We start from the raw sequence: 15,714 nt of genomic DNA on the forward strand, positions 1-15,714 counted from the left end.
CGAGAATTCACACACATACGGATTGGCCCCCTGGGTTACGTGCCCCGCCCCACACTTCCACCGTAGTAAACAAACTCTCTCCCCTATGGAAAGAAAACGCAAAACACATAAGAACAACATGTCAAAACACTGCCACGGGTACGTTTCTCTCCCCAGTCCCCGTGACCTTGACGCTTCCCGGCACTAGGGCAATTGTCGGCCCCAACCCAGCTGCGACTGTTGCAAACATCGCCCGGGAGCGCAGATCCACTTTCCGATAAGAGTCGGATCACAATGGACTGCCGAAGCCACCAGTTGTCCTCCGGGGTCGGGGCGGCGACATAAGTCGAGATGGCCGTCACTGTCCCCAATTAAGCAGGTGGCAGTGCTCGCTCTGTGCGGCGGCGTCTTCTGCGCGCGCCCGCTTCTTGAGCCCGTGTTGTCGAGCCTCGGGGCTATCCCGGACGCCAGCCAGCTGCACCGCCGCCCACAGCTCCCATTCATCCGGACGCACCGGACCCCGCTTCGTTCGGCAGTGTTCCCTTCTCAAAAGAAAGCGGTCGAACCTCCGAACGAAGCGTCCGAAACTTAATTGGGCCGCAAGTGGCGTTTGTGAAGCCGCGGTGAGCTTTCGGCGTAAGATGAAACGGCGGCTTGCCCTTTTTACGCTCTTGGTTCTTTGTGCACTGGTACAAAGCGGCCCCGGCGAAAAACACGCGTCCTTCCCCAAAAAGGGGACAATGGGAGGCTTGGGTGAGCCCGCTTTGCTGCCGGCTGCTGCCCGCTATGCGCTCTCCTCGCCGCCCCCCTCCGCCGGGGGCTCTCCGGGTTCTGCAGCGGCGACACCAAAGGCGACAGAAAGATGGGCGCTCCTAATGAGACCGCGCGCATCCACATATCTCCCTGGGGCCCGCTCAACGACGAAGCCCCCCTTCCTTAGCCGCGAAGGAAGGAGGGGGGAAGGGGGAATAAACACATGGCGCATGCTAGCCCTCTACACGCTATAAACGTCGTCTGCGCCAAAATGTGTCAACCCATCTCCTACTGCCTTCACTAGCACAACTTTATTTGACAGCTCACAACGGGACGCACTCCTTGAGGTTGCGACGTCCGTGCAGTGCTAAGCTCTTCGTTCAAGAGCCTGACTGTTGACCTCTACTGTCTACGTGCAGAAACACTGCGAAAACAGCACCACGCACTGACAAAAGGCAAGACTTCGGTTTCACGGTTGAAGGTGGGCGCTTTCCATCGCAACCTATACGCGATCTTTCGAGTGAACAGCGGGAGCCCCTGCAACATATGTAAAGAGGAGACGAGGAGGACGGGGTAACACCATCCCCACGCCCACTTAGCCATCCTAATCTCAAACCGGAAAACAACGCTGGTCCCCACTATTCCGACGTAAACAAGTGGGACCGCCCCGCAACCGTTCCCTCCTAGTGTGACCCATAAATCCACTCCCGTGGAGCTTCCCTCCCACATCCGCTCGCCCCTCTCTTGAACGCCGCTCGTCTATGTGCCTCTTCCCTGCACACCTGCACACTTTTCCGGATTCCTTAATTTAGCCCCATCCATGTGTTCCCTCATGGGGCTCCAGAGACGGACCAACTAGAGCGAGACAGTTGCCAGGCTTTCAACTTTCTTCATAACCTCTTCCTTATCGCCTTTGCCAACAACGTCTCATTGAACACCTGAACCGCGCATGATACGCAGGGCCCGATTATAGGTTGCCGGCTCGAATCCCAGCCACGAGTTAGGATCTAGCTTAACTAGTAAGCTTATGCTGCACGAAACGCTGAATCGTATGACACCATCCGGAACATTCTGCGGCAAACGACTGGCATGATACGATTTTTTTCCCGACGCGCGGTGCTCACAACTAGTACGACGCCGACGGCTTTTCGACCGAACGAGCTGTACACGCTGTCGCGTGAAAAGAACACAGCTTCAGCAGCTCGGGCAAAAGGGTGCAACGAGCACACGCCGCGAGTGAGGAGCAGAACAGGCCGCTCACCTTGTTGAGGCTCGTCCTGGCAGGCTTGGTCTTGGTCCTGGGGGGCGTTGGCGAGGAGGCAGGCGGGTGCTTGTCGTTGCAGTTGATCTTGGAGTTGAGCAGGAGCTCCGGCGACGACGGCCGCGTTTCGGGCTCCCTGCTCTTGATGGTGCTCTGCGAGGAGGAGGACAAAGGGAAAGGGTTACGCCACCTTCACTTCCACCGACCGACACACCGGGCACAGACGCTTTTGTAAGGATTCCCCGACCACCTTGAGTGCTACCTAGCAACCTTGAGATACAGTTACGACATGCGTGACGCAATGCGCGAGACAGATGTCGCCGACGCCATGAATGAAGTCACGCTAAATACGTCCCAGCACGGCCATGGCTCGTGACAGACGCCGCGGATGTTTACTGCTAGTCCTGTGAGCGAGTGTGGCGATAAGTAAACATTATGACGTCGTACATATAAGGTCAGGTCGGGGAGCACCACCACAATGCACAGACACAGTAGGCCCTTGTCACCGTTCTCAGTGTGCTCCTCGAAGGCGGTGCAAAGGACAACGAAGGAAGCGGTAATTAACCGCCGAGGCTGCTGTAACAGCCGCCGGGCGCCGGAATGACTGTGATCATCCACGTGAACTGAACGATGTCGTAATGTAAGCGTAATGCGTAACTACTCCAGTCTTATACCCCTGTCAAGCGGGCAAGTTAAGTGCACTTACAGAGAGTGTACTTCGCTGTAAGTACACTTTGTCGCATCTAAACGATGCAAGCGGAGTGTCACTCGCGGGAAAGTGCACTCTGCCAGGAGTGCGTTCACGGACCACACTTTGCTGGCCGAGTGCGTAGCCTCGACGCCAGCGGTTCCAATGGTACAAAATTTATAGTGCATAAAAAGTACTTACAGCTTTATTTTACGTGCTATAACACTGTTTTCAGAAAAAAAGTTCGTTGGTTATAGCTACAAGCGAAGCAACAAAACAAGTAAACGTGATCGGATGCAACCATAGAGTTTCTTACTATTACCTAGAGGGAAAGCTGGCAAGCCGTCTATGGGAGTTTGCATGGAGACCCCACGTGACCACCTCAGCCACCATGGGCGCTCAAAGCATCATGGGGCGGTGAGCTACTTGTTGCGGAACTGCAACTTTTGGCCAAAAAATAATAAAAAAATAAAGCTGTTTGATCGCTACAAACGTCCTAACATTCAATATCTTGTCTAATGATTGCAACAAACGAGCAGAAAAGCATTTAAGTGCAAAGTTTGCCTAAAATAAGACATGACTAGCTTTCCTATTGGCCAAGTGATGAACACTAAAAAAACTAATATTTCGTAATTAACAGGCGCACTTTTAAAAGTAAATATGTTTTCAGAAAAAATGTTGTTGTTTAGATACTTTAAGAGGTTTTTTAATGGCATTTCGGAAGAGTAAAACCTTTTATTGGCGTCGTGTGTCGTCGCGTCTTCACTACTATGGCTTTTGCACACTGCGTTCGCGCGAAAGTCGTCTGCGCACACACGAACTACGTTTTTGGAACGAAACATCTTAGTAATGACACTCAGTCTTCCTGAAAAACTACGACTGTGCCGCAACAAGTAGCTCACCGCCCCATGATGCTTTGAGCGTCCATGTTGGCTGAAGTGCAGCGCCGCCAGCTTTCCCTCTAGGTAGTAGTAAGAAACTCTATGGATGCAACATTGCTGCCCGCCGCCATCTTGTTTGTTGTCAAAATTCTGGATAGTCTTGGCTGGACTTGGCTTTTCTTCTATTTTCACTTTTTTTTCATCGTTAAAAATAGTTGAACCTCGCTTTATTTGCGCTATCCCGTTAAGGAATCAAATATTATGAGTCTTTTTTTCTTTTCCATCGTCCTGTTCAGAAATTCCGCTCATTTTCTGACGACATTTTTTTTACTACGAGTGCACTTTGCTTTCCCGTTTAGCACCGCATAGCCCAAAGTGTCACTCGGGATGCCGAAGCGCACTCCCCGTAAGTGCACTTAACTTGCCCGCTTGACAGGGGTATTATTCAGCCAAACAGCTTCACAATGCGCGTGTGCAGCCAATAAAATAGAATACAGCGCGAGAAAGAACTTCCTACAACACTGAGAACCGTGGCAACAAACGCGTTTCAAACAAGAGCGAGCTGCTCAACCGCCATGCGGCTGGGCTACGCGGGAAAGCCCACCAGTGGTGGTGGTAGGTGGTAGTGGTTTACTTAAAAAAAAAAAAGCGAAGGAAAAGAGTGTTGTCGGCCGCGACAATTGCTATTTAATATCTTAAGCACCCAAGATGCAGCCGGCGGAAGTTAGAGAGCATAGTGAGGTGAAGTATAGAGGGGAGCGATAGCAAGAAAGGACAGGGGAGAAAGGAACGCCCACCGCACAAAGCACACATCTCCTAGCGAGCGTTTCACGTTATGTTCGCGCAAGCACAGTATATGCGAAACGCGCCGGGCGCAGGACGAGCCCAGTCTGACAGCCTCCCATAGCTTGCAAGATTACGGCGCGTTCGCGCCTCCCAATCGCTGGATCGACGCCAAGCAGCGATTAATCTCCCGCGTCGACACGTCTGAACCGAGCCTGGAACAAAGGGCCACGCGCTCTCCACCTGACGCACTCAACAACTGAGCGACTTTGCTGGCCCAAAAGGATACAAAGAGTGTTTCGTCTACTCCATTAAAATATACAAACCGGTTTCGCACGCCACGCAGGTGACACGCGCCTTTTTACGAGCCACGCCAGTCCTTGGAAGACGACGTGCACGCCTACAAAAGAAGCACGACAAAAACGGGGGAGGGGGAGAGTATAAAGAACCCAGAGCGGGAAAGCGAGAGCGACGGACGACGCAGTAATTTATAACGTGCGAATTAGAAGCAAACAACGAATAAAAAAAGCCAGCGATCGTGAAGTGATCGAGCACGAAGGGCCTCCACATACGACGAGAGCATTGGAGCGCAGCGACGCAACGAGCGCCGCGAGCGTTGCGCTACAAGCCGGCAACCAAACGAACGAAGCGCGGCGCACGCTCGCGCCAAGCGTCGGGCGCGACACGCGCACGCGCGAGCGCCAAGGCATTAAAAGAGACAGCGACGAGGGCGCCGCCACCACGCGGCGAACAATGAAAAACGACGCTCGACACGCGAACGAGTTTGCCGCCCGCACACACTCGCGGCGACTGCGCCGGCGTAGTTGTCGAAGCCTCGCCGCCAGCCGCTAATTAATGAACGTGCGCCGCTTGAGCCTAAAGACTCCCGTTCCCCTCTCGGTGATGGGGGGTTTGGTTGCTCGTATGTATATTGTTGCTTTCCTCGTCGCTGCGAGTGCATTAGTGCATTCAAACTTGCGCACCGATGGCCACTGTCGTTACAACCGACAGGAGTGTCGAGGGGGCGTTAGGCCTGAGCTGTTCCGCTCGACACACTACTACGATAACGATAGCGCAAGGTTCCGGCAGCGCACAGGTGTTACCCTTTGATACAACAGAGCTTGTAAATAAAGAACGGAAGATTACAGGCTCTCTGGGGAGCCCGTATCCTGGCGTGCCTGCAGCTTTCCTTCATTCCAATTGGCTTCTCCTGTAATTTTCCCGCTTTTGCATGTTTCAAGCCCCGATTCTTTTATACTTAGTTTGGCTTAAGCCCGCGATACCTCCAGAACGTGCGGGCTTCCTCCGTTTTTATAGTTGTTTTTTTTTCTTTTGTTTCCTGCCTCCGTTGCCCGCAGGTAGCGCGGCACCTATACCGCCATCTATAGAGCACCAGCGGTGACCCTTCAAGCATCGCGTGACACGACGTCGCAACAATGGGCCAAGAAAAAATTGAAAAGTAACGAGGAACACCTGCTAGTCGACGGAGTGTTGACACTGTCAGTCATCAACACACGAACCGGAGCCTTTCCTGAGAAACGCCATCCAATTACCTGCCGCCACTCGTCGTTTGAAGCCGAAACACGAAGAGTTAAAACGAAAGCAGGAAAGTGATCCTCCACGTCCGTGCCTTCCCCGCTGAAAGAGAGAAAGAAAGCGCGATTCGGACTCGAGCGTCAGGTGCAAGAGGTGCGCAAGGTTAAGCCTTACATCGGACCGCGAACTAGCGTGACAACGCATTAGGCGCGATCTCGTTCGTGCGCAGCATCCGATCGCGTTCCCGTCGATTCCGGTAGCCCGTTTCTCACGCATAAGCGAACGAAGAGACAACCTGTGCACGCACGCCATTATACAACCCCCCCCCCCCCCTTTCCCCCCATTAATGGAGGAAGACCAAAAACAAACACGCGCATTCCCACCTGCCGGTAGATATCCCATTAAGCCCGCCCTCTCCCAGCCGAAGGTCTTTAACGACACCCGAGGACCGCGAAGTGCCAGCGGCTCGCGAATCGTCATCCTCCGTAATCACGGCACACATCCCGCGTGTACTTAATCCCATCGCATCGCTGCCAGCTGTTCCCCAGGCGACGGCTACGAATGCAGGGATGGGGAGCAGGAGCACCACTCTAATGGCGTGCTCGAAACACTCGGGAAAGAATGAAGAAAATAAAAGCGCCCCAAGAAGCGAGGCGACGGCGGCACGCAAGCAACAACAACAATAAAAAAAAGCGAAACAAAGAAAAGAAGCAGCCCAGCACCGCGGGCGGCCTTCCGAGAAGGCAGCAATTACCGCGTGCCCGCGCCCTCCGAACGACACGCCTGCGTGACTCCTCGGCGAGGGGTGAACAACGTGGGTAAAGAAAGCTGCCCGAGGCATCACCCTCCCCCTGCTTTCCCGCTCATCATTCGACCCTTCGTCTCAGATAAAAAATAATAATGATAATAAAAACAGGTTCGGATGCGCGGGGGGGGGGTTAGAACGCACGCACCCAAAGTGCGCGACCACCGCATTATCGAGCGGGAGATCACTCCGAGGAAAAGCGCGGACGCATTGGGAGATTGAGAAGGAAGAAGACCATAAGGTTTTTGTGAGGTGCAAACAAATCGCGCCGAACGACGAGACGCGTGCGTGCACCGGTACGCAGCCAGCACCGTACTTTAATCAAGTACCGCACACCGCTTGTACGCAGCCTGTTTAACGCACGCGGGGAAACGGAAATGCGAGCGACTCGGAAAGGAGTCGAATGGAAACGAGGTCGCCCGTTGCTCCGCCATCGATATTCCGGTAAACGTCGCCGCGGTTTGCATTCAAAGAGAAACGACGCTGGGGGAGACGGCAAGTTGTCCTGCGGAAGGAAGTGCTTTTTTTTTTTTTTCTGTATTGCCCTCTCGGAAAAGCTGAAATAAAAGTCGAGTGAAAACGTGAGCGGTCATGAATAATGCATCCCGCAGTCATTCCTTTTCGTTTACTCCACGAGGGGCATTTCGAAAATGCTCCGCGAAAGAAAGATATGCGGTCGCACTACGGAAGAAAGATGGCAACGCTTCACGAAGGTGTGTGCGGATCGGGGCGCAGCGGTATGTTTTTTCGCGCCCTGGGCAAGGGCAAGGACAAACGACGCGAGGACTGATCCCCCCCCCCCCCCCCCCTCCCCAAAAAAAAGGAGAAAAACCGTGTCGCACAGAGCCCCTAGATCGCTTAGCGGTCTGCCTTTGACGACGAGGCGGCGAGAGGAGCGGCATTTTCACGTTTCTTTCTTTTTTCTTGTCACGCGTACAGAGTGGTATATCTTGCAGCACATGGCAGAGCGACGTTGTGCCCGGAATGCGACTTTGCGGAAGTACGGACGAGAAATCGCAGCGGAGCGTGTGTGATAGAATCGCGTCGGGTCCGGTTGAGCGTCGTAAAAAGTCGAGACGGAGCGTTGACTGGTAGAAAGGCGAAGCAAATTCCCCGGCAGGCTAAAAAAAAAAAGAGAAAAGTCACCCCGGGCACAGTTCCAAGAGTTTCTCTATCAAAGAGCAATGAATAAAAGCGAGACGAGGAAAAAGAGATACGAGAAACAGAAGCCGGGTATAAATCGCTACTCGGCAGGACCGATGCTCCGCCTGCAGCGAGACCGGAAACTCGAGGACCGGGAAAGAACGAGATCTTTATCCCTCGGGCTCACGCATTCGGTGTAATAAAATCTGCAGGAGAGTTGTTGAGTCGCGCTACTAGTATACGCCGAGGAGCCGAGAAGAGACACTCATTTCAACACGCGCTGGCGCGAGACAGCCAAAAGCACTGGACAGAGAGGAAGGGGGACACGTGACGAGGGAGTGAGAAGACGACGAAACGGGCGAGACGGAAGCAGAGCGGGGATATCTCCTCCCCACCCTCCCACCTCTTTCAGCATCTTAGCATCTCGGGCAGAGAGCCAAAAGGCTGCTCGTCGACGAGTCCCGTGAAACGGAGCACGCATTATGCGCGTTCAGCGAAAGTGCCCAGCGTTAGGAAGAACAGCCAAGCCCACGCCAGACCGCGCAACACAGCAGCAACGGGCTTTGAGAAAACGGTTGGAGGCGAAACGCGGGTGCTCACTCACTCAGCATTTCATCGAGAGCAGCGCGGCCCACGAGTCAGAGCCGGCGGAGTGGCTTTCGTTAAGCTACGAAGGATGTGCCCCTTTTTGCGCATACAGCGACGAGCGAGCGAGCGAGCACTTGAGTCGGTCCGTTTGGTCGCATGTGACTCGCAATCAGCGGCAAAACGGTTTCGGTCAACGAGAGTTTTGGGGACAGGGAGAACGAAAGCAAATCTTTTACGCAGCTTTCAATACCAAGTTCCGGGTGGAAGCGAAGTGAACGCCGCGAGAAACAAATCGCCGCTATCCCGAGCGCCGTTCCAAAACTGAAATGCACGCGGTACTTCTGAAAGAAGAGTCGAAAGCGCCGAACGAAGCGAAGAGAGTAAAGCCAAGTGCGCATGTGAAAAAAGTTAATGCTAACAAAGCGGATAGATGGGCGAAGCAAAATGAACAATATGAACCGCTCCTTCCACTGTTGAAGAGCCAGCCATACACCACCTGAGGAATAAAACAAAAGCAAAAAACGGCCCAAAAAAAATTCGGAACACGAACACGTAAAAATGAATGAGAAGTTTGTTCTAAAAGAAAACAGCAACACTTCATCAATTATATGGCCGCCAGCTCGAACCAGCTATATACAGTAGTATATCAAACGCAGTGCCCCCCCCCCCCCCCCCCCCCTAGAAAAAAAAAAAAACAGGCCAAACTCGCCAACACCGTAATACCCTTGCCTGGAGCCCAAACTGAAAGCGCGGACGCTTCCTAAAGAACGCGGCCCCTTGCTTCCAGGAGGAACGGCGTCTCGCGAAGAACAAACACTTTTTCGCCGGGGAGCAAATTGACGGCGGCAGAAGAACAGATGAGCCCGCCGAATCGGCGGTCACACAAGAAAGCCAAAGACTGCCCAACACATAGATATCATTCAATCGAAGTAGCGCGCCGCATCCTCCATTCCCCGCTTCCCGCAAACCTTTTAAAAAAACACCCTGAGATGTTTGACGCAGCAAACAAGCAAGCAGGCAGGCCACGCGACGGAAATGGCAACAACAGAAGGAAAGTGCGCGACTGCACCGCTCTAATCCCACAACGAAGGGAGCAAATACTTCGTTTAAAGATTTCTAGACAATAGCACACAACAGTGGAAGAAATGAGAAAGAGGGTGGGGGGAGGGGGATAAATAAAGGTTAAGTCAATTCGTCGTCGTTCTCAAGTCATTCCGTCTTCCTTTCTCTTTGAGCACCCACGCACACCAGAAAAACTCATTTCTATTTTTTTTTTTTTTTTCATTTTTCCTGGGAAACAGGCCTTCACTTTTTCAACATCCCGCTGAAGAAACGAAGCCGCCGACAGGGAAACCAAAGCCGAACAAATGCCCCGACAGGCGAGCCACCCCGGACGGCTAACGAAAAAGAAGGACTGAAAGAAAAAAAAAAAAAACAAGAAAGTACACATGAGAAAAGGCCAGAGGAGACGCACACTCGGATGAGAACTGGAGGCAGGCCTGATAAGATGAAATAAAGCACTCAAAGCAAGAAATAGAGGAAGATACAACAGGAAAAAAGAAAAGTGTGCGAGCGACACACGGAGCTCTTTCCAGTAATCTCCAGGGGTATATATCCCTTGCGCAATGATACAAAAATCATAAAAATGAGGCGAAATAAAAGACGGGGAACAGGAGGCAGACAAACAGAGAGAAAAGAAGGGCGCCCTTAACAAGAAACCACACGGCACTATAGGTCATAGCAGGAAGAAGAGCGAGCTACCAATTCAAGCGCACGCAATCAACAACAAAAACAGCAGTTGCAGAGAAGAACCTTTATCGCGGAGACCGAAAGAAAACTGCGCAAAACTACGAAGAGACAGCACGAAAACGAGAAAGGCGGGAGAGAGATGCGGAAGAGAGGCGGGAAACAAGAAATTGAGGCCCGCCATACGAAGGAGAACGAACGAATGACGAAGGCAGGCCAAAGCGCCGAGGAAAGAAGGGGAGGTGAAAATAAAAAGAAAAAAAAAAGAGAAAAAAAGAGAAAAGAAATGACGTCCAAGGAAGTAATCGCGCTCAAAGAGGGGGTGAAGCGCCCCACAGCGATCGAGAGACGACACCTCGGCGCGGCACAACGCAGCGGGTCCATGGACGGAATCGATCCACAGAACATGGTCAGCGGCCGCAGCAGTTTCGTCGTTCATCTCTCTCTCTCTCTCTCTCTCTTATATACGCAGTGTGTGTGAAGCCAACAGTCACCGAGACCAAGGAGCATAGGGGACGTTTTTTTTTTTTTTGCTACATAAGCACACAAAATACATTAACGCCCGGTGATAATATAAAGCTGGTAGTTTTATTCGCTCCGCTCTTGGGACGAATAGGCGAAGCAACAGCGCCTCCTTGGCATCTCCTCGTCCGTCCCCACCCAAGACCAGTGATTCATGTGGCCGATGACGTCACCGATCGCGGTCACTGCGTCACTTGGTGCGAACGAAGCGAACGTCGCACGGCAAGCCTTAGTTGACGCTGTAAACATAAAATTAAACTCTCCAATCAACTGCACTTTGTGTAAGGCAATAAAGAGCCCGAATGGTTAAGCTCCTCTCCTTAAACACCGTTTCATAAAGCAGGGGCGGCGACGCGTTACGTATCTCCAAGATGGAGATACACTATGGACGCAACGTAGAGCCCTTGTAAGCCTGGCTCCAAGGCTTCGCTAAGAGGCGTAATGAAGAAAGAACGAGACAGAGAGCGAAAACGCGACCTTCGTTTCACGGCGTTAACTCAATGCACGACTCCGGTCCGATCTCGCGCCTATTGTCTTTCTCGGAGAAACGCAAACACACCCGACATCGTTTCCGACAGGAAACGAAGTCAAGGCGCTAGGAGCGAAAACCATTCAGCAGTGGTGGTAGCGCGCCACCTCGTTTCCAGTGTGAACCGCGCAGGCGCAGAAGCCGCACACGCGGTCGCTGCAAACCACAACGAACGGCCAGCCGCCCGTTCTGCACACACGGAGAATTCACCACCTCGTCAATTGCGTGCAGTGGCTTAGGAAAGCCAGACGTGCGGATCGTGCGAACTGAGAAGGAAGGCACGCAGGAGACCTGCCTGGCTCTGGCTTTATCTGGAGCTCTGGGGCCTTAGTACAAGTTCCAACAGATATCTTTTTCTTTTTTAGAAATCTCACGCGATACACACCAGTAAGACAAAAGCAACAGTGGCAGGAAGAGGGCGTATTGCGTCCTGGCACATAACCACGCGCGTGCGAAAGCGATTTCAGCACGCACCCTACAGTGCACGCAACTAGCGATTCTCGCAATTCGACCAGCGGGCAGCACGCTGCAGCGCGAGCTGTACCCGCATTCTACCAGCTCAGCGCAGATGGAAGGTCGTCCACTCCGCTGAGGAAGAAAGCGGAGGAGGAGGAGGGGCAGGGGGCAAGGCGGGCCACGCTACCACGGGAGCAGCAGGTAAAGGCACGAGGAAGGGGCCCGCGACCAAGGCCACGTAATGGATATAATGGCGGACGAGAGGAGGCGGCAGCACCGACACTGCCTTCCCATTCTCTGTCTGGCTGCCGTGCAGGAAAAGAACTTCACCCTCGAGCCGCGAGGGCTGGCCCAGTCGATGCCTTTCCTCCTGACCTTGATTACGCGAGTGCCGTCACGAGCAACGATCGAGCAGGCAGCGGGGAGAGACCGGATAGCACAGGAGCGCGTTCAGTACGATTGACGGTAGTCAGTATGCAAGCAAGCAAGCAAGCAAGCAAACAAACAAGCAAGCAAGCAAGCAAGCAAGCAAGCAAGCGAATGACGAGGTACTACATCGACATTATCATGGATGCTGCCCAAAATTCAACAGCCCTACACCCACACTTTCCACTCCCCGAGGGACTGCTACCAACCACCCTTTCTCCACCCCATTTTCTCACCTAGGGACACCGCTGTGTCCAGCACACACGCACAAGACCAGCAACGGCTGTTCGAGCGGCTTAGGAGGATTGCGGCAGCCAACGGAGACCTGGACTAAGGACACCGCCCGAAGAATATGGTGATCAACTACAAATCTACCAGTGGTTAATTAACGATTTTTTTCCTGCTCATCCTCCTCTCCACTCTCGCTCGCGAAGGAAAGCGCTTTCTCCGCGTGCTCCCATTACTCCCCGCTCCGATAAGGCTGTGAGACAGGAGTAACAGCTGCCTCATTCATGTCATCATTCTAGCGGCTTTCGCCAACACCTTCGGACACACCTTCCGGACACTCGCTGCGCGGTCTCAGCAGTACACGATAACTGAAACATCAACGGTGATGACAGGCGGGGACATGTAGTCCTTAACCAGCAGGTTCACTCTGAAACAATGCGTCTTTCGAAGCTCGTCTTGCCGGTTTTATCGGCCGCCATGCTCTTCGTCCTCCTTTCCTTCTGGTGTTAGAGGGGACACTGGCGTTCGCTGTCTCCTCCTCCTCACGGTTCCGCTTGCAACTTTCTCAGCTGTATCCCTCCGGCAAAGCCGCGCGCGCAAAACGCCCGCCTCGCTGAGGAATTGAGATCTCGCGTTACGGTTCCAACCAAAGCGCGCCCGGCAACTGTCACTTTCCTCTCTTTGTGCCCACAATGGGCTTGGACGCAAATACAAACCCCGCTGCGAAATGGAAATGCGCGCAGGTGCTACACGCGCGCGCGTCGAACACACAACTCTCGACGACGACGCCCTCAAACGTTAAAAGCAGGAAGAAAGGGGGCGAGGGGGGTCGACAACAGCGACCCGTCAAAGTCGGAGAACGGGAGGGAAACAGCCCAACACACACATACACACGCGCACGCACAGTGGGAAACCACTTCACCTGTCAGCTGGCCCCGGCGTGCAGGCGCTCGCTCGTTTCCACTCCCATTGTCTGCGCGCCACAAAGGACCGCTCACAGCCGGCCTCGGCTGGCACAACGCGCAGCGCTGCCCCTCACAACCTCCTTGTTTCTTTTTTTTTTTTTGCTTTCCCGCTTTCTGTTCACCCGCAGTTACTGTTTTTGTTTTCTCACTTCACGATTACAGTTGTTCGAGAGAGAGAATCGGCACGGGCCGAGAAGCACGAGGGGGGAGGGGGGGGGGGATCTTTATTTCTCCCCACTTCCCCTTCTGCCTCGCGGTGCGGCCGACAAAGAGCGACCGAACAATTAGACGCCGATTGTTCCCGCCCTTATTGGACAAGCTGCAAGGTGCCGCACACGTGTACCGCACCGCGCGCGCCGGGTGCTACTGCATAGCGCGCACACGTGTCCGTCTCGTCCGCCTCGCCTTTCGGCGTAATTCAATACGTCTACTTCCCGTCCGCGCAATTTCGCCGCTCCCGGCGCGGAGCTGGCAACGCCCACCGAGACCCGTCGCCGCGCACGATCCTTTGCACGGGCAGGATGCGAGTGAAGAGCGCACACACTTCTCCGCTATTCGGCCGCCCACAGAATAGCGCCAGTGACATTTAGCGGTCACTGAGCTGACGCCATGTTCCCTGGAAAGGTGATCTGACGCAGCGGGTGCCTGACAAACAAGTGATTCACCGCACGTGGCACGAACACACACTGCTCTGCCAACGCCTCTTCTCAGGATCAATGCTAGCCGCATCGCTCGGTTCGCAGTGAGGCAGCAGTGGTATGGCTTTTTCGCTTACTGGTAGCGATGCGGCGCTACTAACGGGCAGCGGTGACTTACGTCACAGCGCGATGCGCTAGAATGGTAAGGGAATGCTCCTCGCAGTGTCACGTTGAAAGTTAGTCCAGATTACTTCCCCGTAAACGGTTTTCCCTACGGCCCTGACACCAGGGTCCGACACGGAAAAAACCGCTCATCACGTCAAACGAGCTCGACCATGCTCATTCCGCTAGGTGGAACGCAATTGCAGTAGAAACTGTCTCTGTCAGAGAGAAACTGCGCACAAAGTAACTTGAAAGTGAACACTTCTCTTGGAAACGTTAACTATATATAGGCTACGGTGCACACAAAACCAACTGCTAGCGGTTTGAAAGGGCACACAAACAACGTTTCTTGGGTTACTATTTTTTTGCCTTTGAAGACAGCTACAGGCCTAGTAGTAATCATCATCGTCAGCAGCGCTGAAATGCACTTTGACGTCAAGGTCGACCGGCCAACCTGGGCTCCCGCATTTGCGATGACGTCAGTTTCGCCGGCAAGCCCAAGTTAATATTGCTTGACAAAATTTGTGACAAAATCCTTAACGCAGATGATGACCATATTCACTGGGGATGCGAGGGAAATCCTCCCCCCAGAAAGCTCCTGCCATATCCCTCAGCTGAAAGCTGGGAAAAGATTGCACGTAATGAAAAACAGAGATATATAAGCGAACATCGCAGACTGCATCCCCGAGGTCGTCCCTTCATGGAGGCCACCTGGGGCGACAGTGGCTTAACGACGACAGAACATGCCTAACAAAGTTTACTCCTCCTCCTACACATCTTACTGAGAGCTACCACTGGGTTAGGTGACGTCGCACTTATTGCCGCTAGTGTACCGTGACGCCACTCGATTTGGGTAGAAATGCCGAGCAGCTCCTCGGACAAAAATTCAAAACCCGTTTAAATTACGTTTCACTGAACGCCTGTGACAGAAACTTCCTAGAAAACATTGCCTTGCACCCGTGAAACCAAGCATATCGTTTGTTAACGCGTACGCTGCACACTTCATTGTGGCGACGGTGGCGACGAACTTACTGTCGTAGAGTCGAACTCCCCACGAGGAGAAAACCGGGCGCATGGACCGATGAAATTTGAAAAGAACAGCCTATCAGCTCGCAATATATCTGACCGCTCAGCAATACTGAGTGAGATCCAAACTTTGTCTCTAACTACAATTGTTTTTTGTTTGTTTGTTTCTTTCTTTTTTTGTTTTTTCTTGTTTTTTTTTTTGTCTACAAGCATGATGGCTTCAATGCCCCTTCAACTCTGACACGGAAGAAGCGAAAAGAAATCAAGCCCTCGAGTGTTGCCCGTCATACGGCTCGCACCTGCAGGCCTCCAGTTTCCCGACGCCTCCGGCCGCCAAAGTGGCCCATCAAGGCGTCCAATTACCGGGCCCGGCGAAACGGGAGGTTGCGACGTGGCACCTCTCTGATCACAATCATCGCTCCCTCATCACCCGGCGACCCGCGGCGACGCCGATATCCGTCCGCCGGGCCGCGCGCGGGAGATTCCCCCGAGGCGCTGACCCGACGGCCTCGTCTCTCACACAGGGAGCCCAGGCGAAAAGGGGGGAGGGAAGGGAGTGGAGGGGGCATCACGCCAGCGGCGGCGTCACCGCAACGCGC

At 53.4% G+C, this 15,714-nt stretch overlaps 1 protein-coding gene across 5 annotated transcripts in view; it reads right to left on the reverse strand.

The window, feature by feature from the left end:
• The window catches only part of LOC149364353 (uncharacterized), a 387,789-nt gene that overhangs the window by 210,297 nt on the left and 161,778 nt on the right, over positions 1 to 15,714 (reverse strand). For all 5 annotated transcript variants that reach the window (XM_089574301.1, XM_089574300.1, XM_089574299.1 and 2 more), the window contains exon 2: positions 1,994 to 2,146. In XM_089574301.1, coding sequence (XP_089430427.1) covers positions 1,994 to 2,146 — 153 coding nt within the window. The remainder of the gene's footprint in view (positions 1 to 1,993; positions 2,147 to 15,714) is intronic.

The sequence above is a fragment of the Amblyomma mixtum genome, chromosome 2 (genome assembly GCF_055824585.1).
Source record: "Amblyomma mixtum isolate Tamu chromosome 2, ASM5582458v1, whole genome shotgun sequence".
NCBI classification, from domain to species: Eukaryota; Metazoa; Arthropoda; class Arachnida; order Ixodida; family Ixodidae; genus Amblyomma; species Amblyomma mixtum.